The sequence below is a fragment of the Terrapene carolina genome, unplaced genomic scaffold, assembly GCF_002925995.2.
Source record: "Terrapene carolina triunguis isolate 2854851 unplaced genomic scaffold, T_m_triunguis-2.0 Scaffold58, whole genome shotgun sequence".
NCBI classification, from domain to species: Eukaryota; Metazoa; Chordata; order Testudines; family Emydidae; genus Terrapene; species Terrapene triunguis.
Window position 1 is genome coordinate 69,115,121 of NW_020664409.1, and position 27,620 is coordinate 69,142,740.

Sequence of the window (27,620 nt, forward strand, 5' to 3'; positions counted from 1 at the left end):
TTTTTTAACTATGAAATAGTTTGTCTGAAGTGATTGATCATCATTGATCCCACAGATCAGAAATACTGGACTAGCTTTAAACTCTGCCTCTCTGCTTCAGAAGACTGAAAAAGCAGAATGAATGATATAGAACAGGGGAAGTGAAGGAAATTTATAAAATAACCACCTGCATAATGGATCTTGCCAAATGATTTGAGAAAATGAAGTTCCTTTCAATGAAGCAGATAGCCCCAGATGTACTGACTGTCAGAAGATTCTTTCTGCTGAGACTGAGGAGCAGATGAGATTGAAATATAGATACAGAGTGCTATACACAGTGACAGAGAGATTCTGCATTAAAGGCAGAGGGACAATGGCATGACAAGTTGCATAGCTTCCCCATGAGAGAAGTACCAGTTTGTTTTCTTTTGTTTTTCAGCCATTTGCTACATCCCTGTGGGAGGCATAACTAAATAGGGAGGGGAAATTAGCTGAAAGAAAACATGAAAGTAAGAGTGAAAGCTAAACACTCATCCTAGTCAGCATAATTGTGGGGGCTAACAGGAGCTTCTGGATAAAAACTGTTGGTGCTCAAAAATTCTGCTATCCCATTTGTTGTTTGTAGCTCTTCAAGCATGATTAAGCAACCCCCACAAGTTAGAAATCGACTTTGTCCTTAACCTTATTGAAAATTTCATCTATAGACTCATAGACTTTAACGTCAGACGAGACCATCATGATCATCTAGTCTGATCTCCTGCAAATTTCAAGCCAACTATAAATGTTATTCCTATACTTCCTTTAGCTAAAACATGATTTTCCTTTTTTCTCAATAGCAAACTTCTCCCCAATTGGCAGGGGTATTCTAAGGGCAAGGGGATTCCCCAGTGTTTTGAGGAGATGTCCTTTTGGAACAATACACTTATGTGGCTCTAATTGCAGTGTATTTGAAGAATGGTAATTTGCTCTCCCTAGAAATCTAAACACTGTTGCTCAAAAGGTTCACCCACAAAATTAAGTACACTTGCTGATCTGTGGGAAGTCTTAAACAAGTGAGCTGCTGTGCTCTGGTATTTATAGTTTGAGTCAGAGCAGGGGCAGCTCTTCCTCTTATTTGAAATCATCTTTTAAAAACTGTACAAATCTATCAAATATGGTTAATTGGCAGAATAGTTATATTGTAAAAGTAATGAGAAAACTCATTTAAAAGGGATGAGAAAAAATCTTTAAATTGTACTTTTCTCTTAAAAATAGCTTTATTAACTTTCACTCTGGAAATATCCAACTAGAAATGGATGTTTCTAAGATGGTCTTAAAAACTGCAAACAAAGATCATGAACTTGAACAAAAAACTCTGATGCCCTTGAGTACATCCTAGTAGCTGAACTGTACAAAAAATCTGTTTCCTTGAAATTAATATTGCTTGTAGTTTCCTATGAAAATACACCGTGAATCTCAGACTGTTTCCTTTTACATCTCAGTTCTATTTTTCACTTTCTAACAATCAAGGCCAAATTTTCCGAAGTGTATCCAATTTGTATAAGCAATTCTGAGAGTACATAAAAAAAATGAGTATTTTAGTTTGCCAGTGACCAACTGGATAATTAACTGGCAATTTGCAAGCACAACTATAAATTTAAATAAAAAATAAATATTTTTTTTTATTTGGATAATTAACTGGCAATTTGCAAGCACAATTATGCATATTACATGTGTCATTGTGCTGGTAAAAAGTCCTGGAATTGCATATACATTGTGGAAAGTCAGGCCCCAAATATGAACCTATGTACTCTGCGTGAATGGAAATCTGCTTATTACTGAAACATAAAACCAGATTTGTTGTTCATAATGTATGGTAAATAAAAGATTTTAAGATAGTAAGTGAAACCGAATTAAAATGATTTTCTCTTAACTGCTACAACTTTTATTTTCACATATAAAGGAAAAAAATTAGTTAGGAATTACGTTGAATCTATTTGTCTGAAAGTACAGGCTTAGGTAGACAGGCAATTTTGTATTAGTGGTAGATCATGTCAGTATTTATTGACTTATGTCTACAATAAATGAGAGTATGTTCTGTTGTTCTTGAGATGGATGATATGAGATGAAGTAGGTATTTTAATATCCTGTTTAATGTATTTCAGAAAATTAGATTCTTCCTTAACCTTTTTGTTTTATTCACAAAGATTGATGGTACAGCACTTCCAAAAGAAAGGCACACAAAGTTTGAAGAGAAGCCAAATATTCAAATGATAGGTTATTTCCCTTTTTCAGAAGGACTGACAAACTCCTCAGTCTTTTATGGAAAAATAATTCATCTCTTGCCCTTTGCTTGTGAAGAGAACCCAATAATTTGAATTAATTAACATAAAATAATCAGCAAAAAAGTAAATTATTTTTAAAGAAGTCTTAAAGCAATTCAAGGTCTGTTGATTACTGATAAAAGGTTCTTTGGAGAGGGTACATAAGGGGAAAATGTGTCGAGTATTCTATCAATCTCTGCAAAGACAGAGTACAGAAGAAAAGCAGACAAAGGCTATGGCAAAATATTGGATTTATGGACCAGAAGGTCAATCTGATAGGACAAATTAATCCTGTTGCTAATGTTTCCCCCTAGGACTTGGAAGAAAAACTTCATGGAGGAAAACACCTGTTCTCACTAGGTATAATTTTGAAATCAAAAAGAATTGTGACATATATTTACACAACAAAAATCCCACCTAGTCCATTGTTCAGCCAAATTTGGGACATCACTGTGGATTCCAAGATAATATATTACATTAACATTGCCAGCAATAAGCAATAGGTAATTTGCACAACAATAACTGTCAGCAAATTAATTTACTTAAAAGATTGAATAATGATTCTGTTATTTCTGTAGCCTGCAATACAATTTGGAAATTATACAAGGTGCTCTGCTAGATCATTCTTCTAACAAATGGCTTTGCTTAGATTTGTTGTCTTTGAACCATTAGTGAAGCCTCTCCATCAAAAGGCTAGTCCAGTTGGTGTGAGATGCATCATATATATGCAGCTCCAGACAAAATGATTAATTGAAATAAACAATAAAACATCTGCAAGGAAGTTCTTATAGCAAAGACCTTTACTCAAACATGTATCAAAGCAACCATTACACAATGACAAACATCCCTTATAAATGATTGATCTAATTATAAAGTTAAATTACAGGGTCCTTGAAAGAAATGTGTGCTGAAGACACAATAATTGCAATGTGCCTGGAAGTGGCTAAGTTCCCAACAAAATCATTCCTATCAGCTTCTATTCATGCCTTGAATTATGCTGTTTTTTTAATCTCTGCATAAGATGCTGCATTTACTTACCCTTAAATTTTGAGGCATTATAGCTTCTGCTGACATGAATGTATTCCAAAAATAGAACATTACAGCAATGCTCTGCTAGACATTTAAGCCATTTGTATGTTTATTCTTTAGTTTCTTTTCTTGAACTTTCTAACTGTGAGAGGGCTGGGAAAGTGGAGTCACGATAAATGAAAGCTTGTTTCCTGAAAAAAGTAGAAATGTAGACACTTGATGTAACACTAAAAAATTCGCAGCGTCCTACCTTGAAAACAAACATTTCCCTGCGAAGAATAGCTAGGGTGTTGAAGTTCCCATCACAGATGTTTGGTTTGGCTCCAGGATAGGAAGGTTTGTCAGCAGTGGGCGGCCGAGGTGGTTTAGGCTGCCTGTCATTCTTCCGAGGGTCTGCTGGAGGGACAGAACGATGCGGGGGCACTGTTGGCAGAGGTCTTGTTGGTGGTGGGATCTTGTCAGGTGGACCTTAAAAATGTTAGCAGCAGGACATTAAATTTAGATCACTGTAGATCGCACTGCAGACAGCTCTACAAAAATATACCCCAAAGAATACTCCTGCATTGGCAGAGGAATGGCTTAGTTGGCGTAACATGCTCTTTCCAAATTCTGATCTGTGAAGATAGAGTATAACAACGTGTGCTTTGGATCCATAAAGTCAAGGTACTTATGAAGAAAAAAATGACTGCTGGAATTCTGATACCTTCCTCCTTTATTCCCCAACAAGCTTACAGACCACAAAATCCACCAAAATTTAAGATTACACGTGGTAAACAATTTGTGCTTGAACAACAGCTTATGGAACTGCTTTGGTGAGAACAAAACTTTCATTGGTTATATAAAATGTGGGAAATTTGTCCTAACAGCATGTAATAATTCCACCATCAACCCATGTTTTTGAATATTCTAATAACTACATCCATCCACCCGTCCACACAGACAGCACATGTGGTGGTGATGTGATAAATGACACAGGCATGTGATACATTGCATTTATTATGCACCTTTGACCCATTAACCTGCTGTCTTCCCACTAATCTGTCTTTTCTTGAACTACTTCTAATATTCTATGCTTCTGAGATGCTTCTGTAGCTGCCTCTTTGTTTTATAAATCAACCAGACTCCAAAATATTTCCTTCTTAACCGCAGAGGTGGAATTTCTCTCCCTACCCCTCCAACTATACTGGCCTAAGTGGGCAGTCTGGTAAAACTGAGTTCTGCACTAGTGATAGGTTTGAACCATCAGGGATACAAAGAGAAGGTCACAGGAAAGGATATTTTCCCAGCTCCCAGCGTGGCACAAAGCACCTTTCTAGCCATGGAAGGACTTGAGACTGGGCTTTAAAGTTTAGGCACTTATGTATACAGAAAACATATTTAGATTTTTTTTTAAGAAATGTTTGAAATCCATTGTTAATATTTTCCCCTATGAAACCTGTACAGTTGGACTCATGGCAACGCTGACATTAGATTTTACAGGCGGATGGATTGAAAAGGTTGTCCAAACTTAAAAATAGTGCAAAATAATAATAATGAAAACCCTCTGTGTAACATTTCTAAAATATCTGTGCTGTAAACTATTTGACATATACTGAATAAATCATGATGTGGTGCAATATAAAGGTTTTAATGGCACTCATTTAGGATGATCTGATTAGTCCATTCATAGTTTTGCTATTTGTAAGTAATATGGTCATTCTAGATTCATGCTGTTAAAAACCCTTATGTGTAATGGGCAGGCTAAGAAACTTCATTCCAGTTCTAGAGATATTATTGAGTCTAGTGATATTTTCCATTTTAAATATAGGACATCTCTGAAGGACCTGTGGAAGTAGGACAAACTTTTAAAGTCTGCCCATTGTATGTAGCTATCTATCTAGATCAGTTTAACTGCAGTGTCTATTTGTACGTGACAAAACAGTCTGCTTTAATTCATCTGTATGATAGTAGGTTAAGGAGCATCTTTGCAACCTGAGACAAAACTAAATCTAACATAAATGAAATCTGAATGTCTAGTACTTGATCAAAGAAAGTAAATTAACTAGGATAAATGTTTACTGATTGAATATTTAAGGCAACCCGAACTACCATCAGTGAAATTTAATAAGACATTTATTTCCTTCATAATTTTAAGGAGCATGGCATTCATAATTTACAGTTAATTAGGCTGTGATGAATAGTGTAGATCAACACAGTTACTTTCATTGGGTAAGATTTTTTTCAGACATTCAGTCCAAATCACCTTTTGATTTTAGCACAGGCAGCAAAGGAATTAATTTGCAGTAGCTAATATCTGAATGATTCTAAATCCAAACCAAAGTTTCCACATGCAATTTGGTAGTGATGTCAGGCATCACTTCCCAGGAGTAATAAAGTTCATTAGCATACAGCTGTTAGAGTTTATTATTTAGTATATGGGCAAAATGTCCTTGTCTAGACTACCAACTTATGAGTTCATGAGAAACAACCTCCTTTCGGTTAACCACATACAATAAATTTTAACTAGACAATCACTTTGTCTTCTTTCTGGAACATCCAGAGTACAACATCACTTAATAATATAATATTTAGCATAGATGTATTTGGTATCTAATCAGAGGTGCACCATTATTCTGTACGAACTCATCCGGCTTTCCTAACAGCAAAAGATCAGCAAGAAATGTGACCTTGTTAAAAGTCAGTTTAACCCTGAGAGAACACTTACCACTTAGACATTTAAATTGGAAAACTAATGAATGCAAAACAAATTAGTGAACTTAAATGACATCGTTTGCAAATGCAAATGATATCTACCAGTCACTTGGCATTAACATACAGATAGAACAGATTTTTCATTGTAAGAATGTAAATGCTCCATTAATTTAGCAAAAGCAGATTCTTTAATGGTTAACTGTGTATGTCAAGCTTTTTAAAACTTATGTATTAAAAAAGTTGCCTGTGGAAATGTCAGAGACAGTCCTGTGGAAGTCAGAGTTACCTTAAACCTGCAATGAGTAAATTGCTTTTTTTCTTTCCAATTATTTTGCTTTCTTTGACTGAATAGAATAACATGAGAAATTATTTACAGTGGTTGTTTCTTTCATTTTAGGCCACAATAACCAAATATTATATACATTTTAAAGAACAGGACACCCCCTCCCCCCGCTATATTGTGCAAAACCTTGGGTTGTTAATATCAAGCTTTTGAAATCAATTTGCTATATTTATTGCAATAAGAATGGGGGGAAGAGGGGAGGTGCTGGGACCACAAAACTGCTTTACCCAGGGAACTGCACAGTTTTATAACTGATATATTGAGAACTTTGGAAATGAGCCGGTTATGGTTAAGGCCTGCATTTCTTAATATTTTAATAGTTTGGGATCCCTTTATAGATATTCTTTACTAGCAGTTTAAATATTTAAGATTACCATTCCAGTTGAGTGCAGATTTAGATGCAAGTTGTAAATAGTGTGGGACTAAATAAGAGAGCTTCATCAAAATCCATGGCTTTCTCACAGCAAGAAATCAAGGCCTCTGGGACTACAGCTGACAGAGCATATATATATATATATATATATATATATCCTCAAATATGTTCTTAAGCAAACTATTTAATATGTGTAATAAAAAAAATGACATACCATATATCTTCTGAATGCCCTGTAAATCATCACTAGGTAGTTTGAAGTTGTCTGTTTCCATATACTGGTAAAACGGAGCCATGATTGCGGTGGGGTCATTGGAATGCTCCAAGCCTAGAGCATGCCCCAGTTCATGCACTGCAACTAAAAATAGATCATTTCCTATGGAAACAAAAAGAGGAAATGATTTAGAATAATATGACCAATAAAGTAATACAAATACAGAATCCTGGACACCGAATGACATGTTAGTGGATTCAGATTTTACCAAAAAATCAAGAGCCAACATATGAAAATGAAACATAAGGGGAACACTAGAATAGCAGTAGACTTTTTTCTTTTAAACAAATGAAGAATTATCATCACTGTATGATGAAAGAGATGTGATGATTCTTTTATGGATTCAAATGACGGTATTAATCATTGTTCAAATAGCCTTGTAAAGAGTACACAGTGCAAAAACACATTACTAAACACAAGTCTTGATAGTCATGGCTAGCTTGCATGCTATTTCAAATTCTAATTGAATCCTATAATGAGACTGAATAAAAGCATTTGCATTGGGAAATAGGCTTGAGCTCAAAAGGAAAATATTGCTGCCATAAGTGGTAAACTTCATAAACTGTATACTACCTATTTAGGACAAGTCCTGCAGAGAATTTTAGTCTCCCAACTGCTTACAGTCAGGCCCCTGCTGATGACCTGTACATGGTGTCCATTTCTGAATCATCCTAAGTGAAATCATTAGGAAGATAAAGAAAGAGGTGGGTGTTCCATTATCTCTCTCAAACCAGGATGCTACCTCTATGTATATATTTTACAGTGGGGTCTTAATAGATTCCTCACTGTGTGATCTGTTTACAGAAGTAAGTGATTATATAAAAATTAGAGCTTTTTATTTTAAGTAGGTCTTGATAATACAATAATATGCAGTATTTTCACTTAGTAAAAAGAAAAGATTAAAGTCATTGAATTGACTTGTTGCATATCACTCCTTGATTAACTCAGACAGTGTTATTTACTAGAAAACAAACAGGGCAAGCTCACGTTTTGTTTGTGTATTTTTGAAAATCCACAAAAGAAATCAGAGATGTGTGAACTGATTTCACTTTTTAAAGTCTTTCCCTCTGCATAGCAACATTCCATTTTTATTGCAAAGAGCTGAGAATAATTATAAATGCTGATCTCTGCAATTATTGCAGCCTTGCTGAAAACTACAAATATGGGCCCTAATTCTGCAATTCCACCACAAAGTATATTGCAGGATCAGGACTATACATTGTCTATTGTTTAATTATCTCCCCCCCCCCAATCTCCCATCCACTCAAAAAATTACTCTGTTTCTTCATAAGCTTTCTTTTTAAAATAGAGACTTAAACCCTAATTCTGCAAACTTCATTCATGCAAACAGACACACGGAAATCAATGAGACTACTTGTGTAAAGTAGTAGTGTTAACTGCCCCTAGTGTCTGGCTTCTTGTAGCAACACCACCACCAACAGAGCCAGAGTAAATATGAGACGTAAGGGCAAAAAGAGATGTCAGAGGCAAAAGGGACAGCGACGTTAAAGTGCTGCCGCAGCTTTAAGAAGGGTCCTTTGCCGCGGCAGCGCTTTAACATTGCTGCACCCCGCCATCAGCGGCCCTGGTACAGTCCCTACCAGCAGGGCCGCCGACGGGGGAGGGTTGGGAGTGACAAAAGGGGCAGTTGCCCCGGGGCTGGTGATTTAAAAGGCTGCTGGAGCCTCGGGCCAGGGGCATGGAAGGGCTGGCTTGGGGATGCTGATCCCCCCAGCCCCACCTCTTCCACCCAAGGCGCTGGCCCCCGTACCAGGAAGTCTTTGGAGTTACTTTCACCTCTGAATCCAATCAAGATGCAAGACTGGTTTTCAAAACAACATAGCAAAAAAAAACAACAACAAAAAACACCCAACACACACACGTACACGCACACAAATTAGAATGAATAAGAAATATTTCTAAGTATCAAGTTGATAGCACCTTCAGTTTTTCAAATATTGTCTATTACTGCCATGTAAAAATAAAGCTTATTCTAAGTACCTATGACAATATGAACACTTGACGTTAAATATCTTCATGATATATGGAGCTATTATAGAATCATAAAATCATAGAAATATAAGTCTGAAAGAGGAGTCAACAAGTCATCTAGTCCAGCCCCCGAACTGTGGCAGAACCAAGTAAACCCAGACCATCCCTGACAGGGGTTTGTTCAAGTTGTTTTTATAAACTTTCAAAGATGGGGCTCCCACAACCTCCCTTGGAAACCTATTCAAGAGTTTAACTACCGTTATAGTCAGAAAGCTTTTCCTAAATCTCCCTTGCTGCAGATTAAGCCCATTGCTTCTTGTCCTATCTTCAGGGGGTATGGGGAACAATTGATCACCATTCTCTTTATAAAAACACTTAACGTATTTGAAGACTATCAGGTCCCCCTTCATTTTTTTTTCTTGAGACTAAACATGCCTAGTTTTTTTAACCTTTCCTCAAAGATCAGGTTTTCTAAAACCTTTTATCATTTTTGTTGCTTTCTGCTGGACTCCCACCAGTTTGTCCACATCTTTCCCAAAGTGTGGCACCCAGAATTGGACACAGTGCTGAGGCCTCATAAGTGCCGAGAAGTATGGGACAATTACCTCCTGCGTCCTGTTAATATACCCAGTTAGAATAATAACAACTATAATAATGTAGTAATATATAGTATAATAATATAGTAATAATATAATAATAACTAGACAGTTATTTCCCCTTCTAGTTGGGCATGTGATTTTTCCTTCCTACGTGAAGTACTTTGCACTTGTCTTTACTGAATTTGATTTTGTTGAATTCAAACCAATTCTCCAATTTGTCAAGGCCAGGCCAATCCTGTCCTCCAAAGTGCTTGCAAATTCTCCCAGCTTGGTGTCATCTGCATAGTCCCCACTCCATTATCCAAGTCATTAATGAAAATATTGAATAGTTCTGGACTCAAGATGATCCCTGCAGGACCTCACTGGATATGCCCTCCCAGTCTGACAGAAAACCATTGATAATTACACTTTGAGTATGGTCTTTCAAGCAGTTGTGCACCCACCTTATAGTAATTTCATCTAGACACCATTCACCTAGTTAGCTTATGAGAACGTCATGTAGGACTCTGTCAAAAGCCTTACTAAAATCAAGATATATCACATCTATAGCTTTCCCCGAACTCACTAGGTCAGGCAAAGAAGGGAATTAGGTTGGTTTGGCATGATTTGTTCTTGAGAAGTCCATGCAGATTGTTGCTTATAACTAAGGATACGATTTAGTCATGGAGGTCACGGCAGTCACGGATTCTGTGACTTTAACGGACCTCCGGGATTTCTTTGGCTTCAGCTGTCAGGGTCTGAAGCCAGGACCAGAGCCGGGGCTGTGCACTGTACTCCTCCCCTCACCCCCACAGCTGCCGCCACGCCTGGAGATGGGACTATGTGCCCCTGCCCCGTGGCTGCAGTCGGGGCTGGAGCCCGAGCTGTGCACCCTTTCCATGCAGCTTCAGCTGTGGCCAGAGCTGGGGCTGTACACCCCTCTCCCCCCATGGCTGGAGCAGGGGCTGTGCCCCCCACAAGGGCGGGGGGGTTCGAGCTGTCAGTCTACAGCCATGGAGCTCCAGCTGTCATTCACCTCCACCTCCCTCCCCCGCCCTGCCCACCAATTATTTTTAGTAAAATCACAGACAGGTCATGGGCTCCTGTGAATTTTTGTTTATTGCCCGTGCCCTGTCCATGACTTTTACAAAAAATAATCGTGACAAAATCTTAACCTTACTTATAACTCTATTAGCTTCTTGGTGCTGAGAAGCTGATTGTTTAATTTGTTCCATTATCTTTTCAGGTATTGAAATTAGGCTGATTGGTGCATAATTCCCCATGTGCTCTCTGTTCCCCTTTTTGAATATCGATACTATATATACCCTTCTCCAGTCCTCAGGGACCTCACCCATCCTCAGGAGTTCTCAAAGATAACTGCTAGTGTTTTTGAGATTGTGTCAGCTAGTTCCTTAAGTTCTCTAGGATGAATTTCATCAAGCTCTGCTGACTTGAATACATCTAACTTATCTGAATAGTCTTTAACCTGCTTTCCTCCCCTATTTTGGCTTGCATTCCTTCACCCTTGTTGTTAATAATAATTGTGTTCAGTATGCGGTCACCGTTAAACTTTTTAGTTACGACTGAAGCAAAATAGGCATTAAAATCTCAGCTTTCTTGCTGTCATCAGTTATTAGCTCTCCTTCCTTGCTAAACAGAGGACCAATAGCTTTCCTTTGTCTTTTTCTTGCTCCTCATGTATTTAAAGAACTCTTCTTGCCTGTTATGTCCCTTTACCTTTTATGTAACTCATTTTGTGCCTTAGCTTTTCTGATTTTGTTCCTACATGGTTATGTCATTGTACTCCTCCTTAGCAATTTATCCATGTTTCCACTTTTTGTAGGATTCCTTTTTGATTTTCTGGTCATTAAAGAGGTCCCGGTGGATACAGATTGGCCTTTTACTATTCTTCCTGTCTTTCCTTCACATCAGGATAGTTTATAGTTGTGTCTTTAATATTGTCTCCTGGAGAAACAGCCAGCTTTCCTGAACTAAATTTCCCTTAGATTTTCTTCCCATGGGATCTTACCTACCAGTCCTCTGAGTTTGTGAAAGTCTGCTTTTTAGAAATCCGTTGTCCTTATTCTACTGCTCTCCCTCCTTCCTTTCCTTAGAATCATGAAATCTGTCATTTCATGATCGCTTTCACCAATGTGCCTTCCTCCTTCATATTTGCTAGCAACTCCTCCCTTTTGATCAGAACAAAGTCTAAAATGGATGCCCCCCTTAGTTACTTCCCCCACTTTCTGGAACAAAAAGTTGTCCCCAGTTCATTTCAAGAAATTATTAGAAATGTTGTGTTTTGCCATAAAACTTTATCAACAGATGTCCTAAAGTAGTTTAAAACTGAATTTTAGCCAGGTCAAGATTCATTGTTTGTACCCCAGTGCGGACAGGACTTAAGTGGAGATCATAGGGATTTCATTGGTGGCTTCATTCTCAGCCTTTTTTTCCTTTATATAATCATATTTTTTCTAATCTGTAGCAACAGTTTTTACTTTCATATTCACCCTTTGGCTTGGGGAGCAGACAGTCACTTCCAGAGTCACATAGTCACTGTGATTAGCTGACTAGCTGACGAGAGTGCAAAAGGATAACAGAAGTTCTGCTCTTTCCTCTTCTCCAGGCCAAATATCACTTTTCAAATGTTTCTAGCCTCAGCCAATCTCAGAAGAGTGTCCCAAATCACCTAACTCCTGACATGCATCAAGTGGAAGCAAGTACTTCAGTCCACTTTATGTTCACTGCTCAACTACTTAATTAGGGTTACCATCCGTCCGTATTTCCCCGGACATGTTTGGCTTTTGCGTCTCTAAATAGCCGTCCGGGAGGAACTGGTAACAAGGTTAAAATGTCCGGGGTTTTTTTCTCCCTCGCCTCCCTCCCTCCCTTCCATGCAGAGTGCGGCTGCTGATTGGGCAGCTGGGCCAACTGACCCACTCCCATTGGCCTCCAGCAGCCAGAGCCCTCCCCTGCTCCCCCCTCCCTCTGTCTGCAGCCCTGTGTAACACACAAACCGACCCACCGGGCAGAGTATTTTGCAAACACATGGAGCCAGAATGGTAAGGGGGGGGGCAGTCAGGGAGCGGGGAAGTGTTGGATGGGTCCCCGGCCTCCACCTGCCAGCCCCCCTCCTTGCGTCCCGTGCCCCCGTGGACCCCCCCCCGCCTGCCTCTCCCTTGTCTGCTGCCCCCAGGTCCTAGTGTCCCCCATCTACTAATGGGAAGACAGGCTGCCCTTACCCTGCCCTTCCACCCTAGCCCTGAGCCTCTCCAACGCCCCAAACCCCTCAGCCCCAGCCCTCATCCCCCACACCCTAATCCTCTGCTCCATCCCTGAGCCCCCTCCTGCATCATGAACCCCTCATCCTCAGACCCACAGCCCTCACCCCTGCATCCCCTCCTATCCCCAAACCCCCTCCCCACACCCCCCTCCTGCCCTCAAACTCCCTTCCAAAGCCTGCACCTCCTCCCTTTGCACTGCCTCCCACCCCCAAACTCCATCCCAGAGCCTGCACCCCTCACCCCCTCCTGCACACCCACCCCCTGCCCCAGCCTGGAGCCTGCACCCAGCACCCAAACTCTATCCCAGAACCTGCACCCTGCACCCCTCCTGCACCCTAATCCCCAGCCCAGGACCTGCACCCCAGACCTCCTCCCCCCACCCAACCCCCCTCCCAGAGCCTTAGGCAGGTGTGGGGGGGGTGGGTTCTGGGCAACACCAAAATTTCTACAACCCTGCCACCCATGCGAGTGGATAAGGGTCGGGGCAGTCAGGGGACAAGAAGCAGGGGGGGTTAGGGTTCTGAGGGAGGCAGTCAGGGGGTGGGAAGTGGGAGGAAGTGGATGGGGGCGGGGCTAGGGCGGGGCTCCCCCGTGTCCTCTTTTTTGATTGTGGAAATATGGTAACCCTAACTTAGTCCAAGTATTTGCAGGAGGTTGAAGAAAGACTGCATAGTACATGTTCTCCACTCCAAAGCAATAATATTATTCATCAGCATTGCAGGGACTGGAAATATTCCTGCTCTGAGTATGAAAGCCCCCAGATTAACAGTACCAAACCTTTTCCTTCCAATGCACTGTTCTCTGAGACCCATCTTGCTCTCACTGCAACTGACTGGAGTTTTGCCAATGACTTTACTGTGAACCAGAACAGGATCTTGAGAAGAAACAGTACATAGGCCTCAAAGTTTTTCAATAATTAGTGATAATGTAATTAAACTTTACTTGCAATTTCATACCAGTACACACACTGTTCCATGTTAAGTAAAGCACCATCCTGAAAACACTTAATTTTAATAGGAGCAAAAGTTGTCAACAGGCTATGAGTACCTGGGAATTAAAATAAGCAGGATACATTAGATATATAATCAGTGCAATATTCTCAGTTATATCAACTGTTCTTATCCTACAATCTGTCGCAAAACATATTTCAGAGATCCAGAATGCATGTGCCCTCTGCCCACTGCAGATTTGGTCTGATATGAACTTTAGCTTTATACTATTGGATGCCCTTCTTTTTTTTTGTTTTTATAGATTTGATTTCATAGGGAAAATAAGAATGTACCTGTATGCAAGTGGTTGAGACAAAATGCTTATTTTTACATGGATACTCTTGTATGAAATTATATAACATTTTAGGCTTTAAATCTGCTTTACTTTACAAAACAAAAAACTATTCATAATATTACCTCAGTTGCCAAGCACCGTGTGGGATTTGGGCTTGATGTTTTGGTTTGTTCAAATAGCCACTATTTTTGCAAGCTACATGATAAAACAAGCTTGTGAATATGTGAGCAGCAAATTATTAACAAACCCGATCTCCAGAGACTATTTGAGGAGGGCAGTGAGCTTGCTGGTGTAACAGTCCCTGGATTCATCACCTGGACTTCTTTTTGGAGCAACAGTAAATCGCACCTCTCTTCATGCCCCCAACTTTATCCAGCTTTCCTGAGCTATCCTGGCAGGATGGCTTGGTCTAGTATAGAAGGTGACCATAAGCCCTGCTCTTCTCTTTGGTGGATGAAAGTCACCCCTATGGAGATGAGCTCAAAGACTATACCTCACTTAAAACCCACCTAAACTCTATTTTAAATACTTAAGTGGTTCATAGGTCTTGCATTGATCCTCTGCAATGGTGGGGGAGGGTGTGAATTTTACCCTTATGGGAGTTAGTGCACATTTTTTTATTTTAAAACCCAAAGGAAGTTGAAAACTAAAAAAATAGTACCAGAAAAAGCAGATTATTTGGTAAGAGATCATTAATCGAAAGGAAGCCCTATTTTTAAGTGAAATGCCTTATTTTTCATATGCCTACACTGATAATTTCAGATTAAATCCACACTGTGCTGAAAAGTAAATCTGTACAGGAGAGACTTCTACTGCATTCCCAGTATTTACAAAACAACACCCCAAAGTAACGTGTTACCACACTGAAGGATTTTAAAACTCAGAGCATTGTGAACCCAGGTTGGCAACTTTTTCAGCAAATATTATGTGTGCTGACCAGGAACTTGTTTTGATATATTTACTGCTTTAATTTTCATCGTTCACTTCATTCTCACTATGGAATGATCAGATTACAGTTGCTGAACTCCAGCTGGTTTAGCTTCTGAAAAGCTCACAGTAGGATTCTTGCTTTTACATAGCAACCAGAAAAAATGTTATAAATCTACAGTATTAATGTTTCTGGTTATTTCATCAGACAATGATATCACAGATGTTCTCTCTCTTTATTAGATTAGCTTTTGGACTCTTTTCAGCATTGAGAAATTAAACATGTGTCTGTCTGAGCGCACACACACACACACACACCAAAAGTGGCACAAGCAGCAGCAGCAGCAGCAGGTTCACATGGCTGTGATGTCGCCATGGTGGGGCGTGAAAAGGACTCCCATCTTGAATGGTCCCTTACAAGGGATAGGGGAGGGATAGCTCAGTGGTTTGAGCATTGGCCTGCTAAACCCAGGGTTGTGAGTTCAATCCTTGAGGGGTCCACTTGGGGATCTGGGGCAAAATCAGTACTTGGTCCTGCTAATGAAGGCAGGGGGCTGGACTCAATGACCTGTCAAGGTCCCTTCCAGTTCTAGGAGATGGGATATCTCTATTAATTATTATTAAGTCTTCTTTCTTCCACAAGGGTCAGTATGGGAGGATTTAGGCTTTGTAAATCCCTAAACATTGCATCTTCCAACCTCATTTGTGGTTAACTTCATGCTCTGCTTCCTTCAACCTCAGATCAAAACTGTTTCAATTACTTATAAAACTATTTTGGTAAAACATAGGAAGACAAACGCCTATCGTGAAAGTTTCACAAGTGTTTTCAATCTAAGATATTGTTTTCAATTATTTGTAACTCAAATTTTTGCCACTCTCAATGAAATCTGGAAGCCTCAATATTAGTCTTTTTGTGGAAAGTGAGTCAAAATGTTTCAGCCATTTTGAAAAAAATCGAGAGTGAACTGACTCCCCTCCCACTTTTCCCATCATGTATATATTTAAAAAAATTATTATTGTTTTAAAAACAGGCCAACAGGTCACTAGTGGAGCTTGAAATTTGACAGAGAGATTATTTCCTGTGTTGCAGATGTGCCTTTAAGTGATAATTGTTTTTGATTTATTACAGTGATACGAGTTTAGGAAAAAAACATGTTTTACACATATGCACTAGATATTTTAAAGCGATTTCTTAACGGTCTGCCAATGTTCTGTTGGTTCTGCACATGACTGAATCTATTATAAAAGCTCATTAGTATGATTAGTAAGGCTGCATATGAAAAGAGGTAGACATTTGCAAGGAGTTCACCTTCTCCCATAGGTCTATGTGTACTCAGATCTTCTGAGTAGAAGGCTAGTGACCTAACCTGTGGATCATCCTTCCACTCTTCCCTGCCACCTCACTGATTACATTTATTACACCGTGCAGAGCATTCCAGTGCTGCCTAGTAAATAGTTCAAGCATGATGGTATTTATTTATTTCTTCATTTTTTCTTTTCCAAAAGCACTGATGCAAAGGTCTTCTCCCATTATCTCTCTACAATCACAGTCATTGCACACTCAGAGTCCAAGGACTAGTAAGATTCGTCCCTAAACCAACATCAAGCGCCCCAGAAACTGAGAGGTGAAGAAGAGCTGATACCATGAGGGAGTGAAAGCAGAGGTGAAGCAGTGGCTGTGCACCCCCTGCATTTAAGGAGCTTTGGAAGCGTTGCACTTGCCTTAGTCTCAATGCGTTGAGGAACCCTCGTTGGGGTGGCAAACCTTCAAATTGCTCCTAGTATCAGATCTGGCTTATGTATACTACATAACCCACATGCCACACATATATAGCTCAATCATCTGGAGTCAAATTGCTTACTACACAGATCATTAGAAACACAGGTCATTACTGTTTAACTCCTGCTATTTTTGTTTGTATATTATGCTTGTAAGAGAAGTAGATCTACAGTCACTGTAAACTTCCAAGATTAGCAGGTGCACTATGCAGAAGAACACTAATTCAACAAAGCATTATATTTTATATATTTGCCTGTGAATCAGTTGCAACCATGCTGTAAATCAGGGGTTCTCAAACTGGGGGTCGGGACCCCTGCGGGGTCGCGAGGTTATTACATGGGGGCGTGGGGGTTGTGAGCTGTCAGCCTCCACCTCAAACCCCCTCTTTGCCTCCAGCATTTATAATGGTGTTAAATATATTTAAAAGTGTTTTTCCATTTATAAGGGGGGGGGGTCGCACTCAGAGGCTTGGTATGTGAAGGGGTCACCAGTACAAAAGTTTGAGATCCACTGCTGTAAATAGTCCAGAGGCTAACTTCCTCTGTAAGTACTGAACTTTTAAAGTCCCATTTATATTCTGCTAGTAATAAAATCTTTTCAAAGAATAGTTTTTAAAGGTATTTCTTTTATCCCAATACAGCGTAGTGATGGATATCTTTAGAAACTGCAGATTTAAAATAGAACTGGTTGAATTTTTTCATCACAAGTTTGCATATTTATGAGGGGGAACCAAGAAAAAACAAAGGAGATTTTCATGAATTCCCACCTTTCAACAAAATCAGTTTCAAGTTCATGCCTTTAAAAAAGACTTGGAAATCTCATATAAAATTGCAAATGACTAAGTAACTAAATAATATTACCTTTGCTCTTGCAGTAGTCTCAGTGCAGCAAGTATTTCAAATACTGTAGCAATCGTATCTAATTATACTCTCCCCCATCTTCTCTCTTCTTTGTTGTTGGTTTTAGTTGTTGCTCTGAGAATGCTAAGCCAAAGAAGTGAGTTTTACACTTCATTCTGAAGGCCCTGAGAATGAATTTATGCTGGGATTGAAGATATGGATATACATATGAAAAGAGCACGCACCACTCAATTTTCTGCTCTCCTGCACTGTTCTGTCTTTGAATATCACTCATGGGAATGAAATGGACAAATTTCCAGTTCCATCAGTACAAGGCTTGGGGAGCATGCAAGCAAGTAAGAGTTCCTGTCCTCTGCTAAAATCAAGCTTTTGACTTCAAACCCAACACATTTAGGCTTGTTTTTACGTCACCCAACTCAAGTACTGAGGTGTTAAGACTCTGGCAGTCCTTGTTTTAAAGGGATGACTTTTTTCATTTAATATCCAATCTATCCTACTATTTGGAGAAATATATGTAATTTTTGGCAGAAAGGTCAAAAAGTCCTGCTGTCAACCTTCACAGTGGGTGAAATTCACCCCTACACAAAGGACCAGCATAAGGCAAAAGGATCACTAAAGTCTCCAAAACTAAGCATAAGTGGAATTTAATATGCACACAGGTCTTGTGCTAGTCCTATGCACTGAACCGAATTTCATCCACTGTTCCTTACTGAGAGTGGTTATGTTAGTCTTCCATTCAAACAACACCCAAATCATCAAAAATGGGTTTCTCAAACCTGCTCTATGAATGTACTCTGACTGCCAATTGCATATCAGCTAGATTTTTTTTAAAGTTAAAATAATATGCTCTGATAGATATTATGGCATTTAATATGATCAGTCCTTTTCTTCCATCAGATCTATATTTCCTTAATTTCCTATTCAATTCATATTAAAAAGTGTCATGATGGAATTGTCTGTATTTTTCTTCCGCCTTGGACAAAAGATAGGAAAACCTGGAATTTAGCTTCATAACAGGCAAAGTGTTTAGAAAAAAACCATTAAAAATACTCTGATCTGAAAAATAAATACATTTTCTAAGTCTGCTGACTTCAAAGAAAATGGTACAAATATCTATAATATTCTAAAATCTAGGCAAATAAATTGGATGACAAATCTATTACTTTTGTTTTCACTGTTTTATAATTTATTAATGTATTGAATGGTGTGATCTGGTTAAATGTACATGCTAAATTTGCGCCTGCCAAAGACATGTGAGCTCATGAAACTAAGATTTTTTTTAAACAAATGCTGTAATACATTTGTACAAATGGGTTCATTTTCCCATGTCTGTACTGGATGCTTACATAAACTATTCTATTTAAAAAAGGGATAACACAGGCCAACATTCTGAAAAATAGGCAACTAAGGGCATGTCTATACATAAAAGCTGTATCGCTTTAACTCTGCTAATATAGTTCAAGTGGTTCAGCCTCCTTAGTGTGGATGCAGATCTTCCAGGATAAAGGGGCTTAAACCATATATCGCATTCCCATATGAGAAAGGCAATGAACTATGCTGGTATAAGGCACCTTTAAATCAACAGAACTGTGTCCATGGTAGTGGTTGTATAATGATGACAGACCCAGTTGCCATTGGGCAGGATCGAACCTGAGACCTCGGAAGCTTAGTGTATGAGTCTCTATTGCATGAGCTAAAAGCCAGATGGCTCTTAGCAAAGATAGCACAATGGTTCTCAACCAGGGGTATATGTACCGCTGGGGGTACGCAGAGGTCTTCCAGCGGGTACATCAACCATCTAGATATTTGTCTAGTTTTATAACAGGCTACATAAAAAGCACTAGCGAAGTCAGTACAAACTAAAATTGCATACAGACAATTACTTGCTTATACTGCTCTATATTCTTTACACTGAAATGTAAGTATAATATTTATATTCCAATTAATTTAAGTATTTATAATTATATGGTAAAAATGAGAAAGTAAGCAATTTTTCAGTAATAGTGTGATGGAACACTTTTATCTTTTTATGTCTGATTTTTTAAGCAAGTAGTTGAAACTTGGGGTATGCAAGACAAATCAGACTCCTGAAAGGGGTACAGTAGTCTGGAAAGGTTGAGAACCACTGCTGTAGCAGACTCATCAATCTCCAGATGGTCTAGGTGTCACCCGAGGGGGACAGAGCACCACACCAAACAGGCATAGGTTACAGTTGAACTGATAAAACTATTTAAGTAAAAATCATGCCTTTATCTTAAATAGTTTTATCAGTACAAAATCTGTGTGTGGGTCAGGCCTAAATGTTGGCTTCTAAGACTATATTTAGGTTTCAAACTTAGGGCTTGATCCTACACTCATTTAAGTCAGGGGCAAAGCTCCCATTCACTTTAAGAATGCAGGATTATGGCCTAAACAACCTGATATTCAAAAGTACTGTGCAATCATGAATGATCTGACCAGGAGTTCGGCGCATGCACACTAACAAACCATGAAAGGAATAGAAATAATGCAGAAAAAGTGTTGTTTTTCCAATTACCTTGTTCTGATCTCCCTGCTCTGATCTTTTCCCTAAACTGCTGGTTTACTACTAGATATTGTCAGGCAGTGATGCTAGGTGCTCAGAACTTTTGAAAGGTGAGCCCCTTGAAAGTCAAGCCCTGGTATCAATCAGAAAGCTTGAGCCCTGCCGGGATCTCAGAGAATTTATGGGTTTGTGGTGCTAAACCTAATGCTCATTCCAAACAGGAACAAACAGGGCCGGTGCAAGGAAGTTTCGTGCCCTAGGCGAAACTTCCACCTTGCGCCCCACCCGAGCCCTGCGGCAACTCCCCGCCCACCCTCTGCCCTGAGGCGCCCCGCCGCAGCAGCTCCCCCCCCTCTGTCCTGAGGCGCTCCCCCCACGGCAACTCCCCCCCCAGGGAGCCGTGCGGCACCTCCCCACCCCACCCCACCCCAGCTCACCTCTGCTCCACCTCCTCCCTGAGTACGCTGTCCCCGCTCTAATTCTCCTCCCAGGCTTGCGGCGCCAAACAGCTGATTGGCACCGCACGCCTGGGAGGCGGGAGAAGTGGAGCGGCGACCGCGCACTCGGGGAGGAACGCGGTAAAAAAAAAAATTGGGGGCACCGCTTTTTGGCGCCCCCAAATCTTGGCGCCCTAGGCAACCGCCCAGTTCGCCTTAATGGTAGCACCGGCCCTGGGAACAAATGACACTTCCCCCCCAATGAAACAATCTGGGGATTCCTAGAGATAGTTTCTCCCTTCTTTGTCCCCTCCCATTAGATTAAACGAGCTTTTAGTTACTAGTAGAGCTGCCTGAACCATTCATTTTAAACAATTTATGTATCATGTCTTTTAGTTGTGATCTGATCATGATGGTTATGAATTTGTTGTAATTATAGAGGAACTGTTCTTAGCAACTTATCTGGGTCTTTCACAAGCTTTCCTTAGCTAGTAATTAGGGTTGCAAATCCTACAGGGTTGGCCTGGAGTCTCCAGGAATTAAAGATTTATCTTCAATTAAAGATTATGTCATGTGAGGAAATCTCCAGGAATATGTTCAACCAAAATTGGCAACCCTACTAGTAACTCTTCAGGTATCTGAAATTCAAAATCTGGCAACTGGTCTATGTGATTGGTCCCCTAGATCACATGACATACCTTTTTATTCCCTGAGTGGATGCAAACAGGAGCAACACTGAAGAAAATATTGAGATGTTGACTCTGTGAAAAAATGGGGAGCACTTTCACAAGACAGAGAGGTGAGGAGAGCTAGAAAATGTTACAACATTTTAATCATTTCCTTTCCTTTTTCATCTTAGCCTGGGCACTGTATTTGCCTCTGTCCTGTACATAGACCCAGATTTCAAATTAGCTAGGTCCTTTATGACTGAGGGAGAGGTATGATACAAGCTGGCTTTATTTACAGGCAGTATAGTAGATTGGCCTCTCCATACAGATCACCTTAAAGACCTAGCCAGAGATCAATATGGGGGCTGCTCAGGCTGCTCAGAGGCCATGCTGATGACAACAGCATATAGTAGATTTTACATGTAATTTTCTCTTGTTACATTCTCACACAGTAATTGTGGGTATGTATAGGGGCACATAAGATCATGAATATATTCATGAAAATACTTGTTTACATCACATATGCTCATTCATTCAAAACAGTCTTATTTGCATGAATAAAATCCCCTTCCCCAATGTTTTTTCAAGAAAAAATCAGTCACACACATTTTTGGAGAAAAGCAAACAAATGATAGAAACGTAGTTGGATTCAACCAAAAATTTGATTTACCAAACATTCCAAATACATTTTTTCACTTTTCTAGATATTATCATATGATTAAATAAAATACAGAGTTTGACAAGGCAGGATGGTGAAGTCTCATCTTCCCTATCGTGTATCCAATTATGGGACAAAGAAGTCTTTGGAAAAATTATGTTATCTGCCCAAAGAGAAGAGAAAGAAAATTCGGAGTGTTGGGTCAGGTCTCTCTACCTTTCTGGTGCATTGCCCTGATAGTGACAATCTCTGTTTGGCAATTAGGCATCAGCATAAATACCACCTGGCTGCTAAAAAGGGCTAACAGCTTAGTGTGAGATGACCTTAGCAGTTTACCTTTTTATTGCTTTAATTATATTATTAAAAATTCCATCTAAGTCCCATCATGTTCGATTTTAGACTAAGGAGGGAGCAAGGCGTATGATGTTGCACATTGACAGACCCTGGGATACGTTAAAAGCAGCCAACTAACTAAACATCTAGAATACTGTGCTAGATTCATCCACAAGACTCTGCCTTTGCTGACTGCTGGTGTTTAACAGATTTTTTTTTTAATGACATGTAAACAAAAGCACTTTTCTCAAAGCTGGAAGAGTGCTCCATGAAAGAAAAAAAATCAATAAAAATGAGCTCATACCTTGCCAACTCTTAATATTTTCCATCCTCTGGCTTCCTGACAGTAAATAGAGTCTAGCAGACAGATCCTCTTCTCCTGACTGTACAGACTTATGCCTAATGACTGAGTCCTCACAAACCAACCAGCGTAATTTTTTTTTAACAAGTTTTCCATCGCTTGAATGGCTGAAGTGGTGTTTCTGTTCTCAAGCATAGCTTTATATCCCAGTGGTAATACTCTCAAGGAGGAATTTTATGCAGCAGACACTGAACACTTCAGAGTCACCGTTTCAAGCTAGATCTTAAGGTATTTGGACACTGAATAAATGGAGGCTGTGTTCACAATGTGTAGGAAAATCCAGTCAAGGGGAGACTCAGAAGCCTTGTGGATAGTTTACTCTATGAGGGTGCATCAGCAGAACTTATAGTTGCTGTGTGAGAGACTGATTTGCATTTTCATTTCCATCATGCAGGTCTCATGGGTGCATCTATTGCCAAAAATGAATTTTAGCAATAGAAAATATTGTCTCTTGGCATGAAGGGGTTAAAACTTTGAAGGAATTGGACAGTGACTATCTGCAGGATAAGAAGAGGTGAATTTTTGGGAAAAGGTATGAAGAGAAAAGAACTAGTAACTCTCTCATTTCATCTGCAACTTCCAAAGTCATTTTTCTGTTAGTAAGCAGCCCTTTCAAATATTAGATTGGTATCATCATCATCAAATGTCATTACTGTAATAGCCAGGTTGTGTTTTTCACATTTGTACAGTATCAATAGTCTAGTATTACACCAAATACACCTTCTGCTCTAAGTGTACGGTACATTTTTTTGACCTTGCCTTTTCTAACAAATATATAGCAAGGTGCATGTATGTATATAATAAAAACAAAAACCCAAAGCAAAGCGCTCCACTGCACACACCTCTCCCTCTGGGGAGAGGATGAGAGAACAAACTCTTGACAGATGTTAGTCACATAGCTTAATGCATTACTGGAAGATGCTCAGATACTATGCTGCTAAGCATGGTATAAATACCTATATAGAAAAGGACCAATTAAGTAAGAGCAGCATACTATATGAAATGGCAGGAATGTAGATACTGTAATTTAGAGCTTCTTTTAACCTGAGGTCCTGGCTCTTATTATAACTGAACATTGCACATGACATGAACACTACTGAGACAGAAAGCTCCCTCAAGAGACTTCTTTTTCTATTCCACTAGTTTGTGTTTCCAGCAGCACATATCTGCACCACTGTGTCAAGCATGCTGGCAGCAAAGTGAAATTTACTAGAAGCTGATCTCTGCAGTTCAGAGATCAGGATTTTCATCAATTTCACCTGGCTGCTAGCAAACTACCCAGGGCAAACTGAGTGAGTGTAGTCTAGGTACTAAATAGATTCTAAGTATGTTTCACTTGACATTGTATTTACATCATGTCTGAAAAACCTTTGCTTGGGAATCTACAAACCATGTGCATAGACAACTCATTTTTGTTGCTAATAGTTTGCAAAAGATCAATAATTTTTCAGGGAACTAAATAGTTAACAAGGAATAACCTAATCCCTGCAAAGGTTTTCCCATAGGACAAACTTTACGTACATATAGATTGCAAATGTTCTCTTCTAATGCAAGCCCATTGCGAACATATTTTCCTTGGATTTCAATGCAAACAGTTAGCAAAACATCTATTGCTTATCTTCTGTTACTATTTTAAAAGTTTTCACTGTCGCTACTTCTCAGAATCCTAGCTGTATCTTGAAAGATGAACTGACTTCTGCAGAGCTTCTGCAGGCCTGGTACTGGTGAGTCTGCAATAGGGCCAAAAAAATTTCCTCAGATCCACATATTCAACTTTGACTCCAAGATTCTGTTTTTTCACAGGTGTGAACTGCATACAGGGAGACTAGACTAAGAGAGCTGAGACCCACTATATAGATCTAAGCAGAGATTTGAGGGGGTCTGCACTCTGCTTTGGCCGGCAGTTTCCCATCATTGCTACCAACAGTAGGAGTGCTAATGTAGGCAGGTCTCCAGGCAGCAACTGACATTTTAAGTACTATACCTTGTTGTCTAACACTGCTCAGATTACAAAGTACAGGAAGGGAAAGTTTCCCTGTTTTCCCAGAGCAAGGTTTCTAAGGCCTTGTTTATATTAAATAGCTACCATTGGGTGACTAGACCAATTTAAAATTGATCTAGTTAAACTGGTCCACATCTGTAAGGTGTATGCACTTAAATTGGTTTAAATAAAAAAAGCAAACTAAACTGATTTCAACAAAGGTTTAAAATGGTTTAAGTGCATCTACATTAGGGACATGAACCAGTGCAACTACATCAATTTGAAATCAACTTAGTTAAACCAGTGCAACTTTTCTAGTATAGACAAAGCCTATGTTTGAAAGTTAGAGGCTTTTATTCACATTGGTGAAGAGAGGAAAGCTATAAATTAAAAAGGCAGAAAATGTAAGATAATGTGAATTAGTGATGGGATTGTATCCAGAAAGGCATTTCTAATTTAAGTTTCTTTATTAAAAGTTGTATGGTGTGTAAGTCTTTATCCGTGATGTCATGATCTATAAACATCTTCATCTCTCTTTAGCTTACATTTATCTTTAGGATTTTACCTAAGAACTTGTCCTATTTAATAGGAATTATGTTTACAATAAAACATGCAATCAAGGTAGAAAAGAGATAGATGGAAAAAAGATGAGAAAAAGATGCAAGGGAATAGTAAGGAAGAGGAACCGACACGCTGTTAACTGTCAAGAATACTTCAAATTCATTTTTGGCCATGATTTTAAATACACAGGATCTGTTACCTATAACTGCTATTTCTGCATCTTAGTCATCAAGACAGACCGATGGCAATAGTTTCTCTTTCCTCCAGTAGACAGGCAGCAGCAACCAACAACTGCCAAGATTTATCACAATTTCTCTTCCTTTCCCTGTCACCATCGACCAAGATGAAGCTTCAGATAGAACTCGGTAGTTAGAATCTGCCTTTGATGGGTTAGAAGGGGTGCCAGAGAATATTAGGAAGCTACAGGAACTTGATCCAGCAAGTAATCTTTGAAGGTTTTCAAGAGAATTGTGGTGATTCAACCCCATAGATTCCTAAACAGATGGAGCTGGTCCCTAAGAGCTTCCATAACTCTGGAACATTTAGTTCAGACCCTCTAGTCTTCCTTCTTTGAAAGGGCAAAACGTCCACTATCCATTAAGTATTTGTCTTTGTCTCTTTTCAAATTAGAATTGAGTCAAGGAATTCTGTCTCTAACTACAACCCCCTAGCCCTGGAGGCTCTAAGAGGTATGGAAGCATTAATTATATGTCGGGCTTTCCATGAAAGCCCCACCAGAAGAGGCTACCTGCAATATGTGCTGAACCAACGTATTTCTTGTATGTCCTGGTTATGCTCCTGACCCAACCACCACTCCAGCATCTCCCACATTCTGGGCTGCACTTAACGGTTCTTGGACCACTACATCCCTCTACCTTCAAATGACTTTTTGTCACTGTGGGCCCTAGATAGTGAAATCAAGCCTAGTGACCATTGCAAATAATATCTGGAAATGATTAATGGAAATATTTTAAAATATTTGCATTATTCCAAGTAAGTGTGTGTGTGTGTCTGTCTAGAGAAAGACTGAGCTACTTGCACTCTCACTACTACTTTGGCCAATGTATTATATTCTCTTAACTGGGTAAAGTTGAGAGGTGGGTCTCTGTCCTAAGTTGTGTCACTGCATAAATGTACTCTTCTTTTTTTTAAATTTATTTTGCTATTTGTAAACTTACAAGAGGGACAAATTCAGAATTTTAAGTAAATATTTGGCACAGATTTATAAAGACTGTCTGACCCTCACTTACAAAGACAGCACAATGTAGGTGAACAGAACTTAACTCTTCCATATCTTAAGGACATGAAATCTCCTGTGTCTCAGGCATAGCATTTGTTTTGTATGACCTTATCAATGTATTGGAATATCATAGAATAGTGCACTACAGAGGTGTGGAAGGAATAGGGGGCTTTGTGACTCTCTAGTACAGCAGAGCTACTACAGAATTGGCTCTCCAGTGGCTCAACTATCTCCTGCCACCTCAATAGTGTTGATTTATTGTCGCTCACAGTGCATCAAAAACATCCAATCTATGGATTTAACAGTGACCAGATTAAGATGTTTTGCTGGAGAGCCTTGTCACAAGAAACAAGAAATCCAGCAAGAAATATGTGATCTTCAGTTTCAATGTGAAGACAGATAACAGTCTTCAAATGTATTAAGGGCTGTTAAAGAGGACGGTGATCAATTCTCCATTGTGCTCCATGTCCACTGAAGGGGGACTAGAAGTAACTGGCTTAATTGGCAATAAGGGATATTTAGGTTATATGTTAGGAAAAAAGACTTTCTAATTGTAAGGATAGTTAAGCTCTGGTATAGGCCTCCTAGGGAGGTTGTGGAATCCCCGTCATTGGAGGCTTTTAAGAACAGGTTGGACAAACCATCTGTCAGTGGTGGTCTAGGTTTACTTGTTCCTGACTCACATTAGGGTGGAGGGAAACTGACTAGATAACCTCTTGGGGTCCCTTCCAGCCCTACATTTCTATGAATCTATAAATATGGGAAGCAGTGCACAGTAGAGGATTTTTCTGACAGCAGCAGGAAAATTTAGTTCTAAAGGCAGCTCTTTTTCTTGTCTTGTGACTTTAAATTTCATGACTACAATTTGATATTTGTATAATTAGATGAATTCTCTGAGATAGGCTCTTGTTGGGGATTTTGATGATACCATATTTCCCTAACAGTGCCACTCTCTGGAAAAGGTCTTTTTCTGGGTTTGGACCCATTGTCCAGTATCTAAACTTTCCATTAGGAAAAGCAGGTGATATATAGCATCTAAATGGCATGGAGTCATAAAAATGATCCATCTCTCACCAGCTGACAGCTCGAAAAATTCATATTTCTTTTTTTAAAACAAATTTAAATAAAGCATCTGTTTAATTAGGATTAGGGCCCCATTA

The 27,620-nt window shown here is 39.4% G+C and overlaps 1 protein-coding gene across 1 annotated transcript in view; it reads right to left on the reverse strand.

Moving 5' to 3' along the window:
• The window catches only part of MMP16 (matrix metallopeptidase 16), a 240,854-nt gene that overhangs the window by 60,156 nt on the left and 153,078 nt on the right, over positions 1-27,620 (reverse strand). Inside the window, exons 5-6 of the mRNA XM_024206072.3 lie at positions 6,933-7,094; positions 3,562-3,779 (exon numbers count right to left, since the gene is read on the reverse strand). Coding sequence (XP_024061840.1) covers positions 3,562-3,779; positions 6,933-7,094 — 380 coding nt within the window. The remainder of the gene's footprint in view (positions 1-3,561; positions 3,780-6,932; positions 7,095-27,620) is intronic.